Consider the following 20,978-nt stretch of genomic DNA (forward strand, 5'->3'; position numbering starts at 1 on the left):
CATCTACCCTGTCAAGTTCCATTATAATTTTATAGGTTTCTATGAGATTCCCCCCTCCTTCTTCCAAACTCCAGCAAACATAATCCTAACTGACTCAATTTCTCGTCATACGTCAGCCCCACCAATCCAGGAATCAGGCTGGTAAACCTTTGCTGCACTCCCTCTCGAGCAAGAACATCCTTCCTCAGATAAGGAGACCAAAACTGCACACAATATTCAAGGTGTTGCCTCACTAAGGATCTGTATAATTGCAGCAAGACATCCCTGCTCCTGCATTCGAATCCTCTTGCTATGAAGGACAAAATACCATTTGCATTCTTTACCGCCTGCTGCACCTGCATGCTTACGTTCAGTGACTGGTGTACGAGGGCACCCAGGTCTCGTTGCACATTCCCCTCTCCTAATTTATGGCCATTCAAATAATAATCTACCTTCCTGTTTTTGCTACTGAAGTGGATAACCCCGCATTTATCCAAATTATACTGCATCTGTCATGCATTTACCCACTCACGCAACTTGTCCAAATCACACTGAAGCATCTCTGCATCCTCCTCACACCTCACCCTCCCACCCAAAGAACAAGAACAAAAGAACAAAGAAAAGTACAGCAGACTGTGGGAGGAAACCGGAACACCCGGAGGAAACCATGCAGACATGGGGAGAAAGTGCAGACTCTACACAGACATTGACCCAAGCGGGAATCGAATCTGAGACCCTGGAGCTGTGAAGCAACTGTGCTAACCACTATGCTACCGTGCTGCCCATACCTGGTTAATATTGCCACACCTGGCTTTCCTCACTATCTCTGTAACTTCCTCCAGTCCCATAATCCTCTGAGAAAACAGCACATAACTGTCATGCATTTATCTCTAGTCTTGGAAGATGCACTTCATTAAAATATTTGTGTATTCTTGGAAGTGACATCAATATTACTTCAAGGTTGCTGCGCTAGCACAAGAAAAGAGTGAAAAAGCAACATTTAGTGAACACACCTTGTTAATAAAGCCTCATTAGTTTTTAACCCTCTGTGATCCCTAGCCTCCATTCCGCATTACACAACACAAAAACAGGCGACGAGGACTTCAAAATGACATGTGCTGGCCACCCGGGAGGAAAATAAGTTTAGTGGAAAATGAAGATTTTGGAGAAAGTTCTTTCATGTGCTCTGGGCAAGGTGGACGTGAGTAGCGATCTCTGCAGGGCAGTTGTAGACCTGGGGACGTTTTTTAAAAAGAGGCTGAGGTGCAGATTGTTTCCTTGTTTAACCGGGAAAAGAAAAAAGCTATTGAAAACTCGTTGCAGAGTGCGCATACAAGAAATCTGCATGAGAAAGAAAATGGTGGAGGGGGTGGTTTTCTCAAAGCTTCCTTCTATAACCCAGCCTCCAGCTCACCCCCCCCAGCTCCTCCTCCCATGTTCGCTTAACTCTGTCCTCTCTGAACCTCTGTTCTCGACAGCACCTTGTCCTGCAACCCCGGGGGTGACAAACCAGGAAAGGATGGCATCTGTTTTCTCACGTAGTTCCGCACTTGTAAGTATCGGAATTTATTTCCAGTGGGCAACGCATACTCTTCCAAACTCGGGAAGCCGCCCCCTACGAACACATCTCCAAACCGCTCGATCCGCGTCCACCGCGCTCTGAAATCCCCCATCCAGCTCCCCCGGAACAAACCTGTGATTCCCACAGATGGGAGGCCAAACCGAGGCCTCCTCAAGCGTCAAGTGCTGTCTGCACTGTCCCCACACTCTTCAGGCCGCCACTCCTACCGGACATGTGGAGTGCCTGGCCGGTGAGAACGGCAGAGGCTCTGTCAACAACGCTCCCAAAGGAGTACCCTTACACGAGGCTGCCTCCATCCATTCCCATACCGACCCCTCCCCCACTACTCACTCCCTAACCATGGCTATATGTGCCGGCCAATAATAATTCATGAAATTTGACAAGGCCAACCCGGCCCCCCACTTGCCCCGGATCCAACAGCACCTTCTTTACTCAAGGGGCCATTCCCGCCCACACAAATCCCAAAATCAACGTGTTAACCTTCTTCAAAAAGGCCTTGGGGATGAAAATTGGGAGGTTGTGGAATGCAAACAACAACCTCGGGAGCACAGTCATCTTCATGGACTGCACCCGCCCCACTAATGATAACGGAAGCACATTGTACCTTTTAAATTCTTCATTTGCTCCACCAACCAAGCCAGATTCAACTTGTGTGATTGCTCCCACCCCCCACACCACCTGGATGCCTAGATACTAAAACTCACGCCCAATACCTTGAACAGCAGCTTGCCCAGCCTCCTCTCCTGCCCCGTCGCCTGGAGCCCGGAACGGAAAGACCATACTCTTTCCCATATTTAATTTATACCCCGAAAACTGGCCGATTTTCACCAAAATGTCCATAATACTTTCCAGCAGGTCCGATATATAGAACAGCAGGTCATCTGCATATAGGGACACCCTATTCTCCACTCCCCCCCCCCCCCCCCTCCCCTCCCCCCCCCCTCCCCTCCCCCCCCCCCCCCCCCCCCCCCCCCCCCCCCCCACACAGCCCCTCTCCAACCCCGAGACGCTCTAAGCATCATTGCCACAAAAAGCAATGGGGAGAATGGGCAGCCATTTTACCAAATTATGTTAGCTAATGGAAATGTTGATTACTGGGTTAAACCATGCTACAAAAAGAAATAAGTTGTAATGGTCAAGAAGCAACAGAAGAATAGGATTTCCCACCAAGCAAGTTCTGATCTAATTGCTGCCCTAAGAAGTGCTGCATCAGTATACATTAAAGCAATCCATGAGCCTGAGGAAAATAGTCAACATTCCATTGCTTCACAATACCCCAGGCCTGGGCTGTGCAATCACAACATTATGGCTCAATCAGCATAACAATACTAGCAGGTTTACAGAGCACACCTGTATATAGAAGAACCAAGTTCAAATGACAAATTAGATTTTATAACAAGGATACACATAAAGATAGCTCCTGACCTCTTTTGCAACTCGATCCTTGTTCACCCACTGTTATTTGTTGCTCTTTGTCATCCCCCCCCCCCATCACCTCTCTGCCACTGTTTATCATCCACTGGCTCTAATATTAACCCAAATATTATTATTTTTTAAATAATCTTTATTGTCACAATTAGGCTAACATTAACAATGCAATGAAGTTACTGTGAAAAGCCCCTCGTCACTACATTCCGGTGCATGTTCGGGTACACAGAAGGAGAATTTGGAATGTCCAATTCACCTAACAAGCACGTCTTTCGGGACTTGTGGGAGGAAACCAGAGCACCCGGAGGAAACCCACGCAGACATGGGGAGAACATGCAGACTCCGCACTGACAGTGACCCAAGCCGGGAATCGAACCTGGGACCCTGGCACTGTGAAGCAAGTGCTATCCACTGTGCTACCATCTGCCCTACATGTCCAGTGAAGCCCAGGGTAAACTGGAGGAACAGTACCTCACTTTCCGGACTTAACATTGAGTTCAACAATTTCAGGCTGCGAACTCTCTCCCCCACCTCCACCACATTTTTACTTCTATCAATTTATTTTCATTTCTTCCATTGATCTCTCACCATTGTCCCCCCCCCCCCCCCCCCCCCCCCCCCAACTTGGGCCATTGTTCCAGGTTGTCCTTTGTTCTGCCATTAGCACATTTTGATCTTTTAATGTGCCACTTTCAGTCCCTTTCTTTTTTTAAAATAAATTTAGAGTGCCCAATTCCTTTTTTCCAATTAAGGAGCAACTTGGTGTGGCCAATTCACCTACACTGCACATCTTTGGGTTGTGGGGGCGAAACCTACGCAGACACGGGGAGAATGTGCAAACTCCACATGGACAGTGACCCAGAGCCAGGATGGAACCTGGGACATTGGCGCCATGAGGCAGCAGTGCTACCACTGCGCCACCATGCTGCCCTATCAGTACCCTTCTTAACCATTATCCCTGTCATTTACATTCCCTTTGTCTTTCTGTCCATGACATCTTCGTCAATCTCTACGTATTGCTGGCACTCCGTCCAACCCCACTACTCTACCCCCCCACAACAGTATAAATCTGACCCTATCCGTTCTCTCCAACTTTGACAGAGTCAGACTCAAGATGTTAGCTCCCTTCTCTCTCCACAGATGCTGTCAGACCTGCTGAGATTGTCCAGTATTTTCTGTTATTGTTTACGATTCCAGCAACTCCAGCAGTGTGCTTTCATCCTTCAACCATGTCTACGTACCACTTTCCTCAGTGAGTAATGGAACTTTTTTCTAATTTAGCTTCAAATTTCTGGACATCTCGACCAGGCTTCTGCTCTGGATTACACTGGAAGACCCAACTGACTTGTCTCTCTCTCTCTCTCTCTCTGCTGCATAGATTCAAACAGAGTTCAGCCCTTCCCCTGCTACTGCTGTTCTACTCAAGTCCCTGGCCAGCAATTCACTGTCCTGGCCTGCAGTACATTTCTCTGCCACATCTGGACCTTATGGTGACCTCCAACTTCATCACTGCTTCTTTTCTCCTGCCCCGCAATTGATCCTGCACACCTCTGGCATGTCCATTTCCATGGAAATTCTACCTTTCAAATAGCTGCCAGAATTCACTCGCCAGACACACGCGTCTCTGAACTTGGGCAACGGTTTGTTTGGTGAATACTCCACGCGGGCTCCAATCCTGTCAGGTTCATCCCACCACGAGATCTCTGGGCTGGAATTCTCTGGTCGTCGTCGGGACCCCCCCCCTCCCCCTGCGGGTTTCCCAGCAGCATGGGGTGACTTCAATGGGAGTATACAAATCCGGCGCCAGAGAATGGCGTGCCACCAAGAAACATGTGGCTGGGGGAACCACAGAATCCCACCCCTGATCTTAACTCTGCATTCCCTCCATTCTCTATTGCCTCTTGATCCATTTACCCCCAGGCTATCTGGAACCTTCTCATTGCTATGTAACCAGACCTGTGTAACTGAGTTTTCCTTGTGTCCATAAGTGAATGTTTTGGCGACTACCCTTGAGATGATCTCACTTTCTTTCCTTATTTTCTCTTTACGCCTCCAAGAGCCTGCACTGTTGCCAGGTCATCCTTGGTCCTGCCTCCACATAGATTTTGTGGGGCCATTCCAGGGAGCAATGTTCCTCATTGTTGTTGATGCCCACTGAAAGTGCATGGAGGTCCATAAAACGCAAAGTGTAATGCTCGAGCCACCATCGACTGCAGCAGTCTTTCAGCACGCACGGGATGCCGGGGGTGCTGGTGTCAGTCAATAGGACAGCTTTTATGAGTACAGAATTTAGAGCGTTCACGACAGCAAAAAGCACATGACACATATGGACAGCTCATACCAACCAGCGTCGAGTGGATTGGAGGGGCATGTAGTACAGATGTTCATAAGCGGAATGAGAAAGCAGACCTCGGGGTTTAGGGAGACAAGACTGGCACAATTTCCTTTTTGAGACCGGACAATGCTGCAAGCCATAACAGGGGTCACTCAGGCCAAATTGCTGATGGGCCGTCATCTTCGTACGTGTCTGAATTTGGTTCTCCCGGACATTGGCAGGAAAATATGCCGGGGCCAAGATATAGCTGAGGCTATTGCAGGCCGGCGTACGCCTTTGTCCTGCTTCGAGGTAGGAGACCTGGTATACATCCGCAACTTTGGAGAATGCGCTGTATGGATTTCAGGCACTGTGTTAGCCCAAACAGGACCAGTCTCTTATCGAATGCAGACACAGGGGCATGAATCAAATCGGCATGTGATCACCTCCATGGGCGCATCCCTGAGATGCCAGGTTCGATTCCGGAGGTTTCAGACCGAAACCGCCCTCCGCTTGAGTTACTGCCTCCGCCCCAGCTGCCACTGTTGGCCCTGTCCACACCTGCTATGGAGATGCTGGTTTCGGACATCGAGGACGCAGGGATTCTGGACAAGGTCCCCCTAAACTCCGACTGGCATGGAAGTATTGCCACCACCGGAGCTTGTTGTGTCAGTGGCCACAGTTCCAACAGCCCCGCCAAGGTGCTCTGCGCAGAAACGTGCTCCCCAGTTCAGTACAGGACTCCGGGTGCCACGTGGTCATCCTCCGATGGCTCTTCCTGGGTAAGCACTTCCTCTCTGTCTGCTTGGGTTTCCACCGGGTGCTCCGGTTTCCTCCCACAGTCCAAAGATGTGCAGGTTGGGTGGATTGGCCATGCTAAATTGTCCTTAGCGTCCAAAAAGATTGGGTGGGGTTACTGTGATCGGGTGGAGGTGTTGGTTTAGGTAGAGTACTCTTTCCAAGGGCCAGTGCAGACTGGATGGGCCAAATGTCCTCCTTCTGCACTGTAAATTCTATAATTCTATGAAGTCTAAAACTTAAGGCATATAAAGATTTTTACACAGTGGGAAGAGGCCTCCATTTTAAAAAAAACACGGGATCATTTACTGAACACTTTTTACAGACTTCTTCCTTGTTTCAGTTTCAGCCCCCAATACAAGCCCGGAAAGGAGGGACACGGCAGCCACTTTAACACTGGGCCCAGTGATTCCCACCCCAACCCAACTCCCTGGGAGGTGAAGCCACTCACCTTGTTCAACACTTTGAGCAGCTGCTCCCCGGAGGAGCTTCCTTATCCAAAACGTCCTGATGGGAACTTGTACCGACTCATCCTGTGTTTGGAATAACTGCAGAGAAACAGGTCCAGAACCGCTCTCCTTAACGTCGAGTTAATGGACACACAAGGGGAGAAAGAGCAGCCATCGAGAGAGAGAGAGGGGAGTGCGAAACGAAAGTAACTTTAAACTATCTTCATAAAATGGAGCAATAAATTGGGCGGCTCCCAGAAAGTGAAACTGTGCAAGAGACTGGTGGTTGAGAGATCGTTCATTGCAGCAGGTTATACGCAGTTGTAAAATCAACAGAAAGTTGAAAATCCACTTCAGACAACAGCACTATGTTCAGTCCGTGCAGTTAGACTTCCATCCCCACATTCACACTGCCCTTCACAACCATAAGATATCCTGAATTACTGCACAGCTAAAACGTTTTGTGATGTAGGAAATACAATGTAAGTAATGACGAGCTCTCAGACAGCAGGGTTATTAATGAGCAGATAATCTTTTTTTGTCGTGTCGATTGAGGGATTGACCCAAGACATCAACGACAACTTATGTTTATTGAGCATCTTTAATCAGAGAATCCCTACAGTGTAAAAGGAGGCTATTTGGCCCGTTATTTGTATTTAATATTTAAAAATTTTTTTTAGAGTACCCAATTTATTTTTTTAAATACAGGGGAAATTTAGCGTGGCCAATCCACCAAACCTGCACATCTTTGGGTTGTGGGGGCGAAACCCATGCAAACACGACGAGATTGTGCAAACTCCACACAGACAGTGACCCAGGGCCAGGATCGAACCTGGGACCTCGGCGCCATGAGGTAGCAGGGCCACCTACTGTGCCACCGTGCCTTATGTAACAAAACGTCCTAAGGTGCTTCAAAGGAACATTTCTGTAACAAAGTATGACTTTGAGCCCCATGGAGAATATTGGGCAGAATTTTCCGGTCCTTCCAGCCGGTCTTCCGGTTCCACCTGTGGCTGGCACAGCCCCCTCCCCCACCCACCCCCATGCAAAGGGAAAACCCTGGGCCGGCCGCCCTCTGCCACCAAGAAAATATTACTGCATTTGGGTCTTTGTGCTCAATTCAGCGTGGAATCAGATTAAAACCGCAATCTTCTGACCCCCAAATATTTAGGACCCCATTCACTCAGAGTTATAAATGTAACTAACTGTGCTTGCTCTTCATTATATTTTGCTGGTATGCTCTGCAGCTTTTATAGCTGCTTGGTTTATCTGTAGCATCAAGTTACTTTGCTCACCAGTCAGAAATTGGGCAGCGCAAATTTATTGGGCAGGATTCTCCCAGACCTGCGCTGGGCCGGAGAATCCTCGCGAACGAGCCACGCCTCCCCGAAGCCGGCACGCGATACTCCGCAGTGGGGAGAATTGGTGCCAAGGACGCTGCCGTGGTCGGCGTGGCACCGGTCGCGGGCCGCTGTACGGAGCCGGCCCGCCGATCCTCCAGCCCAAATGGGCCGAGCGGCCGTAAGAAAAGAGCCGAGTCCCGCCGGTGCCATTCTAACCTGTTCTGGGCTGATGGGACCTCGGCGTGTAAGGGTCGGGTGGCAGCCTGTGAGGGGGAAGGGGTGATCTGACCCCCGGGAGGGATGGGGGCCTCTGATGTGGCCTGGCCATGATTGGGGCCCACCAATTGGTGGACCGGCCTCTATCGCTGGGGGCCTCCTTTCCAAATGCGCCGGCCCCTGTATCCCTGCGCCATGTTGCGTCGGGGCCGGCGCATTGAAGGAGGCCACTGCGCATGCACGCCTTGGTGCCAGAGCCACTGTGCATGTTCTCCTTGGTGCCGCTGCAACTGCGCATGCACGGATCCTGCAGCACACATTTCGCACCGGGATCTGCAGCTGGAGTGGTGCGAACCGCTTCAGCGCCCTGCCGGCCCCCTATAGGGGCCAGAATTAGTAATGGGAGTGGCCCGCTCATGCCGTCGTAAAACACAGTAAGAAGTCTTACAACACCAGGTTAAAGTCCAACAGGTTTGTTTCAAACACGAGCTTTCGGAGCACGGCTCCTTCTTCAGGTGAATCGGAGCCGTGCTCCGAAAGCTCGTGTTTGAAACAAACCTGTTGGACTTTAACCTGGTGTTGTAAGACTTCTTACTGTGCTCACCCCAGTCCAACGCCGGCATCTCCACATCATGTCGTAAAACACGACAACGTTTACAGGATGGGAAAATCCTGCTCACAATCTGCTGTACTGTAACCTTCTGCTCTCACTGGAAACAAAATTGCCTTTGGTACTTCTTGGGTACTTTTCACTGTTACTTTTTTACATGTTACATTGTGTGTTATTGTTAACAGACAGTTGGAATTCTAATAAAGCTTCCGATTTCGGAAAACACAACTGTTTCACCAGTATTTGCAAAGCCAGTGTTTGGTGTGTCTACCCACATCATTGGAAGCTGGATGTGATGTCATTTTACTCACTGGGAGTAATTTTGACCAAACCCATTTGGTGAAAATTGTCTTGTTTGGGTGGAATGGCAGTTTTAAAGCTTGTCTCAATTTATTACCCAATTTAAGTCCATTTTCATCTGAAGGAATGAGCACCAATAGGTGCCATGGCAGCATAATGGTTAGCTGACTGTCTGTCTGGAGTTTGCATGTTCTCCCGTGTCTCCCATGGGTTTCCTCTGGGTGCTCCAATTTCCTCCCACAAACCCAGGGTCCTAAAAGAGACAGCTGAGGAAATTGTGGAGGTATTGGTGATGATCTTTCAGGAATCACTGGAGGCAGGAAGGGTCCCAGAAGACTGGAAATGTAACACCCCTGTTTAAAAAGGGAGGGAGGCACAAGACGGGAAATTGTAGGCAGGTTAGCCTGACTTTGGTCATCGATAAGATTTTAGAGTCTGGTACGAAAGATGAGATTGTGAAGAACTTGGAAGTGCATGGTAAAATAGGACTGAGTCAGCATGGCTTTGTCAAAGGGAGGTTGTGTCTGACAAATCTGTTGGAATTCTTTGAGGAGGTAACAAGAAGGTTAGACAAAGGAGAACCAGTGGATGTGATTTATTTAGATTTCCAGAAGGCCTTTGACAAGGTGCCGCATAGGAGACTGTTAAATAAGTTGAAAGCCTATGGTGTTAAATGTAAGATCCTGGCATGGATAGAGGATTGGCTGACTGGCAGAAGGCAGAGAGTGGGGATAAAGGGGTCTTTTTCAGGATGGCAGCCGGTGACTAGTGATGTGTATCAGGGGTTAATGCTGGGACCACAACTTTTCACAATGTACATTAATGATCTGGGAAAAGGAACTAAAGGCACTGTTGCTAAGTTTGCAGATGATACAAAGATCTGCAGAGGGACAGGTAGTATTGAGGAAGCAAGGGGGCTGCTGAAGGATTTGGACAAGCTAGGAGAGTGGGCAATGAAGCGGCAAATGAAATACAATGTGGAAAAGTGTGAGGTTATGCACTTTGGAAGGATGAGTTTAGGCACAGACTATTTTCTAAATGGGGAGATGCTCAGGAAATCAGAAGCACAAAGGGACTTAGGAGTCCTTGTTCACAATTCTCTTAAATTAATGTGCAGGTTCAGTCGGCAGTTAAGAAAGCGAATGCAATGTTAGCATTCATGTCAAGAGGGCTGGAATACAAGACCAGGGATGTACTTTTAAGGCTATATAAGGCTGTGGTCAGATTTGGAGTATTGTGAGCAGTTTTGGGCCCTCTATTTAAGGAAGGATGTGCTGGCCTTGGAAATGGTCCAGAGGAGGTTCACAAGAATGATCTCTGGAATGAAGAACTTGTCGTATGAGGAACGGTTGGGGACTCTGGGTCTGTACTCGTTGGAGTTTAGAAGGATGAGAGGGGATCTTATTGAAACTTACAGGATACTGCGAGGCCTGGATAGAGTGAACGTGGAGAGGATGTTTCCACTTGCAGGATAAACTAGAACCAGAGGACACCATCTCAGACTAAAGGGACGATCCTTTAAAACAGAGATGAGGAGAAATTTCTTCAGCCAGAGGGTGGTGAATCTGTGGAACTCTTTGCCGCAGAAGGCTGTGGCCAAATCATTGAGTGTCTTTAAGACAGAGATAGGTAGGTTCTTGATTAATAAGGGGATCAGGTGTTATGGGGAGAAGGCAGGAGAATGATGAGAAACTATCAGCCATGATTGAATGGCGGAGCAGACTTGATGGGCCGAGTGGCCTAATTCTGCTCCTATGTCTTATGGTCATATGGAAGCAGTCCATGTCCAAATGCAACAAGACCTGGACAATATCCAGGCTTGGGCTGACAATTGGCAAGTTACATTCGCACCACACAAGTGCCAGGCAATGACCATCTCCTGCAAAAGAGGATCTAACCATCGTCCCTTGACATTCAATGGCATTACCATTGATTAATCCCCCCACAATCAACATCCTGGGGTGTTACCATTGATCTGATACTGAACTGGACTAGCCAAATTAATACTGTGGCTACCAGGGCAGGTCAAAGACTAGGAATCTTAAGGAGATTAGCTCACCTCCTGACCCTCAATGCCTGTCCACCATCCACAAGTGACAAATCAGGAGTGTAATGGAATACGCTCCACTTGCCTGGATGAATGCAGTTCAAAGACCACTCAATACATTCCACACCATCCAGGACAAAGAGCACTGCTTGATTGCTCAACCTTCCATGAACATTCAAACCCTCCACCATCGATGAACAGTGGCAGCCATGTGTACCATCTACAAGATGAACTACAGTAACTCGCCAAGGGTTAGAACATAGAACAGTACAGCACAGAACAGGCCCTTCAGTCCTCGATGTTGTGCCGAGCAATGATCACCCTACTCAAACCCATGTATCCACCCTATACCCGTAACCCAACAACCCCACCCCCCTTAACCTTACTTTTTAGGACACTACGGGCAATTTATCATGGCCAATCCACCTAACCCGCACATCTTTGGACTGTGGGAGGAAACCGGAGCACCCGGAGGAAACCCACGCACACACGGGGAGGACGTGCAGACTCCGCACAGACAGTGACCCAGCCGGGAACTGAACCTGGGACCCTGGAGCTGTGAAGCATTTATGCTAACCACCATGCTACCGTGCTGCCCCTTCCAAACCCACTACCACTACCATCTAGAAGGACAAGAGCAGCAGATACCTGGCAACTCCACCACCTGGAGGTTCCCCTCCAAGTCACTCACTGCCCTGACTTGGAAATATATCGCCATTGTCACTGAGACAAAATCCTAGATTTCCCTCCCTAACAGCACTGTGGGTGTACCTACACTGGTTCAAGAAGGCAACTCACCACCACCTTCTGAAGTGCAACTAGGGATTGGCAATGAATGTTGGCCTAACCAGCGATGCCCACATCCCGTAAATAAATTCTTAAAAATTGAATGGGCACAATGGCTATAATAATCTTTATTGTCAGAAGTAGGGTTGCATTAACACTGCAATTAAGTTACTGTGAAAAGCCGCTAGTGCCACATTCTGGCGCCTGTTCGGGTACACTGAGGGAGAATTCAGAGTGTCCAAATTACCTAACAGCATGTCTTTCAGGACTTGTGGAAGGAAACTGGAGCACCCGGAGGAAACCCACGCAGACAAGGGGAGAACATGCAGACATCCACACAGACAGTGACTCAAGCCTGTGACCCTGGAGCTGTGAAGCAACAGTGCTAACCACTGTGCTACCGTCGTACTGCTGCCTCACAATGCCAGAGATCTGGGTTCAATTCCGGACTTGGGTGACTGTGTGGAGTTTGCACTTTCTCCCCATGTCTGTGTCAGGTTTCCTCCCACAGTCCAAAGATGTGCAGGTTTTGTGGATTGGCCATGCTAAATTGTCCCTTCGTGTCCAAGTTTAGGTGGGGTTACAGTGATAGGGCAGGGAGTGGGCCTAGGTGGAGTGCTGTTTCAGAGGATCGGTGCAGACTCAATTGGGCCAAATGGCCTCCCTCTGCACTGCAGTCATTCTATGAATTCCATGTTTATAGACCTATTCTGTGATCCTCAGTGACCTGTAAACACGTTCTGTTCTTCCACACTTCCAGAACCTTGGGCAGGATTCTGCGGGAATCGGCGGGGTGGGTAACTCTGGCGCGAAGAAGTGGCCTGAATCACTCCGGCATCGGGCTGCCCCGAAGGTGCAGAATCCACCGCACCCTCAGGGGCTAAGCCGGCGCCGGAGTGGTTCGTGGTGTGCCGGCCAGCGCAAAAGGGGCTTGGCGCCACGCCAGCCGGCGCAAGTTGGCGCATGCACGGGACCGCCAGCGTGTGCTGGCATCATCCCAGCGCATGCACAATGGGAGGGGGGTTCATCTCCGTGCGGCCATCGCGAGGTCCACTGCAGCCGACACGGAGGAATAGAGTGCCCCCACGGCACAGGCCCGCTCGCAGATCGGTGGGCCCCAAGCGCAGGCCAGGCCACCATGGAGGCACCTCCCGGAGCCAGATCCTCCCGCGCCCCCTTGAGGATCTCGGAGGCCGCCCGCGCAGCCAGGTCCCGCCGGCAAGTACCTGTTGTAATTTACGCCGGCAGAACCGGCCTAAAATGGGCGGCCACTCGGCCCAACGCGAGCCGAAGAATCACCGGGGGGGGGGGCGCTGACCGACGCACGTGATTCCTGCCCCCGGCACCGGAGAAATCGGCAGCTGGTGGGGGCAGGATTCACGCACCCCCCCCCCCCCCCCCCCCCCGCGCGATTCTCCAACACGGCGGGGGGGTCGGAGAATCCCGATCCTTACCTTTTATTTTGTGTTTCTTCTTTTTAATATTTCCAATTAAGAGGCAATTTAACGTGGACAATCCACCTACCCTGCACATCTTTGGGTGGTGGAGGTGAGACCTATGCAGACATGGGGAGAATGTGCAAATTCCACACGGACAGTGATCCGGGACCAGGTTCGAACCCGGGTCCGTGGTGACATGAGGCAGCAGTGCTAACCTGCTCCACCGTGCTCCCTTATTCTGTGTTTCTGCACCTTATTTATTCTCCCAAATGTATTACCTCACTCTTCTCTTTGCCCCTTATCTGCCCATCTGATCAGCCATTGATATCTTCCTGCAGCCTACGGCTTTCTTTCTCACTCTGAACCACAAGGCCAATTGTCATATTGCCTGCAAACTTCGTATTCACGTCCCCTACATTCAAGTTAAAATCATTGATCCATGTCATGAACAACAAAGGATCGATTATGAGCCCATGGAACTGTAGGTAATGTGGGTTTTTATATGTTTTCCCTTCTGGCACCTCATTTTTAGTTATGTCTGGTGTTGCTCCGATCATGCCCTCGTGCACTCTTCATTGAACCAGGGTTGATGCCCCAGTTTGACAATAATGGTAGAGCAGGGGTTATGTCAGGCCAGGGGAAGGCAGTGGCGTAGTGGTATTGTCACTGGACTAGTAAACCAGGAACCCAGAGAAATGCTCTGGGGATCTGGGTTTGAATCCTGCCAGTGCAAGTGGTGAAATTTGAATTCAGTAAAAATCTGGAATTAAAAGTCTAATGATGACCATGAAAACCATCGCCATTGTCTTAAAAACCCATCTGGTTCACTAATGCCCTTTAGGGAAGGAAATCTGTCTTACCTGGTCTGGCCGACATGTGACTCCAGACCCACAGCAATGTGGTTGATACTTAACTGCCCACTCAAGGGCAATTAGGGATGGACCAATATTGGGCAATTAGGGATGGGCCAGTATGTGGTAATCAATAGGACGTTTCCTTGGCCGTGTTTGACCTGGTGCCATGAAACTTCATGGAGTCCAGTCAATGTTGAGAACTTCCTCTTGACTGTGTACCGCAGTGCTGCCACTTTGCTGGGTCTATCTTACTGGTGGGACAGGACATACCAAGAGATGGTGTCAGGGACATTGTCTGTAAGGTGTGATTCTTTGAGATTGACTGTGTCAGGCTGTTGTTTGACAAACCTGTGAGACAGCTCTACCAATTTTGGCACAAGCCCTAGATGTTAGTAAGGAGGACTTTGCAGGGTCAACAGCTCTTGGTTTGCCTTTGTCATCTCTGGTGCCTCGCTTGATGCCAGTAGTTTCATTTCTTTTAAATTAAGATTTTCCATTCTGATTTAAACTGAACCTGGCCTTAGATGAGCCTTGTGACAATTCTGGGCACCAGTTTCAGGAAAAGCATAAAGGCAGTAGAAAATGTTCAGAGAGTTTTACCAAGATGTTACAATGGATGAGAGACTTCAGCTTGAGAAAAGTTTAGAAAGTTTATGACGATTAAGATTTGTCCCAAAAGTGGTTTTCACGATGGTCAAAAATGTTGATAGTGTAAATAGAGAAAAACTATTCTATATGATGAGTGACTTGATATTTGGAGATCATAGATTTAAAAATACTGCCCAAAGATCTGGAGGGAAGATTAGGAGAAAGGTCGATCGGAGAACTGTTGGAATCTGGAACGCTCAATGAGAAAAGGCGGCAGGAGCGGATTCCAAAAATAATTTTAAAATGCAGTTGTATAGGTACTTGAAGCAGAGGGAAAGGGGTGGCAGCATAGTGATATTGTCACTGGACTAGTCATCCGGACACCAGGGATAATATTCTGGGTACCTGGGTTTGAATACCATCATGGCACATGGTGAAATTTGAATCCAACAAAAAGTCGATTGTGGTTCACTGATATCCTTTAGCTGTGTGGGGCAACCTAGGCTCATTAAAGTGGGCCTCCTTTATCTCAGTGAGCCTGCAAGATTGAAATCGGGCACTAAAATGACCCTTGAATAAGATTGAATACATATAATACATGCCGAATATTTCATAGTTATCATTCATAAATGGAGCACACGGCTCTCACAGTCAGTGTGTTGTGTGCAGTCAGCATTTACCTCACCTGCCGTTGCTTTACTTCAGTATCTCTTCAGTTATACCGGTGGGAAAAAGCTTCATGGACAGAAACCAGTTGAATATGATAACTCCGTGCATGGGCAGCAGTCAAACAGATGTGTCGTGGGCCACACCCAGAACCTTAATGACCACAGGTCTTCCCACAGGCAACCACTGTCTTTTAGGGAATGAAATCTGCCATCCTCAGAATCATAGAATAACTACAGTGCAGAAGGGGGCCATTCAGCCCATCTGGTCTGCACCGACTCTCTGAAGAACACCCCACTGAGGCCCACTCCCTGCCCTGTGGTCATAACCTCACCTAACCTGCACATCTTTGGTCACTAAGGGACAATTTAGCAAGGCCAATCCACCTAACCTAATAATATATAATCTTTTATTGTCACAAGTATGAAGTTACTGTGAAAAGCCCCTAACCTGAACATCTTTGGACTGTGGGAGGAAACCGGAGCATCCGGAGGAAACCCACGCAGACATGGGGAGAAAGTGCAAACTCCACACAATCATCCAAGGTTGGAATCGAACCTAGGTCCCTGGTGCTGCGAGGCAACAGTGCTAACCAGTGTGCCGCCGTGCCACCCTTTCCCTTGCCTACATGTGACTGCAGATCCAGAATGTGGTTAACTGTAAATGCCTCTGAAGTGGCTTAGCAAGTCACTCAGTTCAAGGAAAATTGGGGATGGGCAATAAATACTGGTCCAGCCAGAGACACCCACATCCCATGAATCTATAAAAAATAAATAAATAGGGCCAGGTGTGGGATTAAGTATGACTGCTTTTTCGAAGAACAGGAGAGTTTTGATGGGTTGAATGGCCTTTCATGATTCTATCAAGTTTCATGTGAGCACAGAAGGACGGACGGGTAGCAAACGTAAGTGAAACGGAGGCGTGGCCTTTCTAAACAGCGATCTACATGTTACCAGCAGTTTCGCAAAAACATCAACAACCTTCTCCTTAGCCTCAGGGTATATGTTCAAGGTGGAGAAAACTTACAATTGTGTGACTGGAAGCCAATCTCAATTTTCCTCATTATTCTCAATTTCACATTTGCAATCAATAACACCAAAGTCATTAAAGGTTAGATACCAATAAATAGGGGAGAGAGAAAACCGCACAGTTGCAAGAACTATTTATTTCAAATGCTGTTGCATCTCGTCACCTTTTGTAGAATAGTGTTCCTAACACTGGCAAGAACCAGTAAGCCCCGTTACAGCAATGTATCTGAAAATCTGCATGAAAAAATCAACTTCAATTTCAAACAGTGTGACTGAGCAAGTATTTGTCACAAACCATTTTGAGGGATGGCAAATATTTGTCACCTTCTTTGGGATTGAACTTCAAATTTAACTCACATTCCCAAGAAGAAATTTGGTAGCTTGCTGAACTCCTAAGTAATGGCACTACAATCCAGTCCCCAGTACAGGGGTGTTGACAACACATTAAAGTAACCAGTAACATTACTGCATGTAAAACATGAAATATGAGATTGCCTAAAAGGCTGGTGGTGGATATACATGTGGGGTGTGGAACCTGACAAGATCGCAGAATAGAGTCATGTACTGTGCTGGTGAGACCTTTACATCTATAGACTGCGGATATGAGAGGCAATTATCTGGTGCAAAAACATGCGGATAAAGATGCCAAAAGAAAAACAATTGGGTTTAATTTAAAGTTGTAACAGACTTATATTGCACGCATATATTGACCTATTTAGAAATCAGTTAATGCATCAGGGACGATGTTGATCACCAACCAAAATAATAAATGAAAGGGTGGCATGGTGGCACATTGGTTAGCACTGCTGCCTCACGGCACCGAGGACCTGGATTTAACCCCAGCTCTCGGCCACTGTCCGTGTGGAGTTTGCACATTTCTCCCCGTGTCTGCGAGGGTCTCGTGCAGGGTAGGTGGATTGGCCACACTAAATTGCCTCTTAATTGAGAAAAAAAATGGGTACTTTAAATTTTTTAAAAAGGAAATAATAAGTGAAGCCCACCTCTTGCATCCGCTCAAACACACCTCATTACAACATGTAATTGTAAACTCAAGACATACAGATTCTTCTTTCACAGATGACAATATGAGTTTCATCAAACACATTTTGAGAACAAGGACATTAAATCTTGATCTTTGAATACAGGAAGCAAAAGCAAATTCTTGGGGTTAAACAGCCTTCAGCATCTTCCAAGTGGGCATTATGATGGGTACCGACTAACACTTCTGTTGTTGGGAACATCTGGATCGAACAGTCGTCTGCCTAACCCAAACAGTTTTCAAAGTGACTTTACAATAAAGGATGTATTGTGCACTTGGGACAGGAGAATAACTTTCCCTGCCAGATTTCGCTATGCGGTCTGACTAGATGTCTGTAAAATGAGGTTTTGCATGTCTGACAGAGCAGTCTCCAGAGATTTTGAAAACAATTCTGCGTTCGTCTCTTCACAGCAGTTGAAGGCAGAGACCGAGAAATTGATATGATCTTCGAGGGGATTGTACCAGACGCCATACCCATCTGGCACCATGGGACCGAAGCACATCACACTGTCTGCTCTGGCGACCACCTATACAGGAGAAGAGATTCAACATTAAAGCCAATCTTCCAACATAAAAGCAGCTAATACAGGCACAGCACCGCAACTTAAACTTCACTTCTGCCAGGCTCACTATTTTGCACTCTGCATGCCCAGGAAACGGAAACCGTACATTGCTAGCGCTACATCATCCTCACAGCTTCCCTCTATCTCATGGAGAATTCCACAAAGCCTGTCCACCATCTACAGGGCACAAGTCAGGAGCAAGCCATTCACTTCCCTATCCAAGCGCAGCTCCAACAACACTCAAGAAGTTTGATCCAGGACAGAGCAGCTCTTAACTGTCACCCAACCCACAAACATCTAGTCCCTTCACCAACAACGCACAATATCAGCCGTGTGTTCCACCTAAAAAACGCACGACAGGAACTCGCCAAGCCTCCTTACTCAGCAACTTCCAACACCGTGACTGCTACCATCTAGAAGACAAGGACAGCAGATACCTGAGAACACCCCCCCTTCCCTCTGGAGGTTTCCCTCCAAGTCATTCCTCATCCTGACTGGGAAATATATCGGCCGTTCCTTCACTGTCGCTGGGTCAGTCCTGGAACTCCTTCCCTAACAGCACAGTGGGTACACCTCAAGGAGTGAAATGACTCAAGAAGGCAGCTCACCACCACCTTCTCAAGGAGCAATTAGGGATATACAAGTAATGCTGGCCTAGCCAACATTGCCTACATCCCACATACCACACAAGAATTTAAAAAATGAAAAAAGGAGCCGAGGTCAATGTCTAATCCTGAATGGCTGCAGAGTGTGCCAAAATTAATGATACACAGAATTGCAGTAGTTTCAATGAATCAGACCGCCTAAAGTTTGTACGTCAATGAGAGGATCAAAGGGTGATTGATTTAAGACACATTGGTTGAGTTGTAGTTTGCAAGATGCCAAAAGAATGAAAGTATAGAACTCAGTATACCAATGCTGAGTTCTCCTCATTAAATCTGAGAGTGCATTGACTGGGTAGGGTGGTCACTTGGAATAACATCAGACCAATGCCATTGGTGAGATTTGTATGAGCTTGGCTTTGTACAGAGTAGGAAAATAATGGATTAAAAACTACATTCCCAGAACCAAATATAATCCAGGCTGACTGTGCAGCATTTTCTGCACCGTACTGGCCTGACTGTGAGGCTAGGTTATTCTGTCTTTCAGATGACAAATCAAGCCCTCACCCGCCTGTCCTAGAGGTTCATGAGGAATAGTTCATTCTTCCAATGCCAGGTCAACGTTCCACCTTTCACCAACACGACTAAAAAAAAATCAGTGGATCATTTACCTCATTCCTGTTGCGAGATCATGCTATGCACAAAGTGCCCACTGTGTTCAAAGCGATTTACTCTTGGCACTGAGACAGAGTGAGAAGTACCATATAAATGTAGGATGTTCTTTTCATATCCCAGTTTGTGTGAGTGCATCGCCAACAAGGAGAATGTAACCACCTACCCTTGACTTTCAATGACATTACCATTGCTGAACCCCTCCCCACCCACCATCAACATGCTGGTGGTCACCATTGACCAAATGGAAACTGGGAACTATGGCTCAATTCGACAGACATGAGGACCAAGCAAAACACCAAAATCGAACGTTTAGGACAACGCATGACATTATTCCATAAAATTAGGGACCTGTCATTGGGGATAACATATTGACATGGATAACAGAGAGTAGGAATAAATGGGTCACTTTTAGGGAAATTGCGATGTTATTTAACCCAAAAAGATCTTCAAACAACATTACATTTTAGGGTTCTATGCTTATTTAAATTTTTAATTTAAAATTAGATCTGTTCTCTAATGAATAATATATAAGAAACACCAGTGGCAGCATGGTGGCACAGTGGTTAGCACTGCAACTACGGCGCTGAGGACCTGAGTTCGAATCCCGGCCCTGGGTCACTGTCCGAGTGGAGTTTGCACATTCTCCCCGTGCCTGCGTGGGTTTCACTCCCACAACCCAAGGATGTGCTAGTTAGGCCGACTGGCCATGCTAAATTGTCCCTCAATTGGGTACTCTAAATTTATTTTAAAAAACACGTGTTCACCATCTGCAAGGCACAAGTTAGTAGTGTAATGGAAGACTCTCCACTTGCCTGGTGAGTGTAGCTTCAACAACACTCGAGAAGCTCAACACCATCTAGGACAAAGCAGCCCCGCTTCATTGATCCCCCTTCCACAAACATTCAATCCATCCACCACCGACAAACAGTAGCAGCCGTGTGCACCATTGAAAATATTCATACAGTAACTTGCCAAGGTTCCTTAGGTAGCACTTTCCAAACCCAAGACCACTACCACCTAGAAGGACAAGAGCCAGCAGATACCTGGGTTCCCCTCCAAGCCACTTATCATCCCATTGGCCTTTTCTGGAAATACAGCAGCTGTTTCTTAATTGTCACTGGGCAACATCCTGGAACTCCCTCCCTAACAGCAATGTGGGTGTACTTACACCTCAGGGGCTGCAGGGGGTTCAAGAAGACAACTCACCACACCTTCTGAAGGGCAACTAGGGTTGGACAATAAATGCTGACCTCACCAGCGATGCCTGCATCTCATAAATTAATTTTTTAGTACTCAAACTTTCTGAGGCATTACATAAATGGTTGGAACCTTGCACACCTTTCTGAAAATGTTTAGACATTTCAGAAAATAAAAAGTAGACAATGAAGAATATTTAGGAGTGACCTTTCTTTAAATAATTCATTCGTGGGAATGTGGGCAAGGCAAGCATTTATTGCCCATCCCTGATTGCCCTTGAACTGACTGGCTGGTTTTTCAAAGTCAACCACATTGCTATGGATCTGGAGTCACAGTTAGACCCAACCAGGTAAGGATGGCAGATTTCCTGCCCGAAAAGACATTAGTGAACCAGAATTCAAATGTCACCATCTACCATGATGGGATTTGAACCTGGGTATTAGCCTAGGTCTCTGCATTGCTAAACCAGTGACAG

At 47.7% G+C, this 20,978-nt stretch overlaps 2 protein-coding genes across 2 annotated transcripts in view; both read right to left on the reverse strand.

Moving 5' to 3' along the window:
- LOC119976447 overlaps positions 1-7,002 on the reverse strand; it is a 91,281-nt gene extending 84,279 nt beyond the window's left edge. The window contains exon 1 of the mRNA XM_038816984.1: positions 6,553-7,002. The gene's annotated coding sequence lies outside the window, so the exon portion shown is untranslated. The remainder of the gene's footprint in view (positions 1-6,552) is intronic.
- Positions 7,003-16,544: 9,542 nt separating this feature from the next.
- The window catches only part of LOC119976048 (carnitine O-acetyltransferase-like), a 62,665-nt gene continuing 58,231 nt past the window's right edge, over positions 16,545-20,978 (reverse strand). The window contains exon 14 of the mRNA XM_038816162.1: positions 16,545-17,993. Coding sequence (XP_038672090.1) covers positions 17,778-17,993 — 216 coding nt within the window. The 3' untranslated portion in view covers positions 16,545-17,777. The remainder of the gene's footprint in view (positions 17,994-20,978) is intronic.

This window comes from Scyliorhinus canicula, chromosome 13, assembly GCF_902713615.1.
Source record: "Scyliorhinus canicula chromosome 13, sScyCan1.1, whole genome shotgun sequence".
Classification (NCBI taxonomy): domain Eukaryota; kingdom Metazoa; phylum Chordata; class Chondrichthyes; order Carcharhiniformes; family Scyliorhinidae; genus Scyliorhinus; species Scyliorhinus canicula.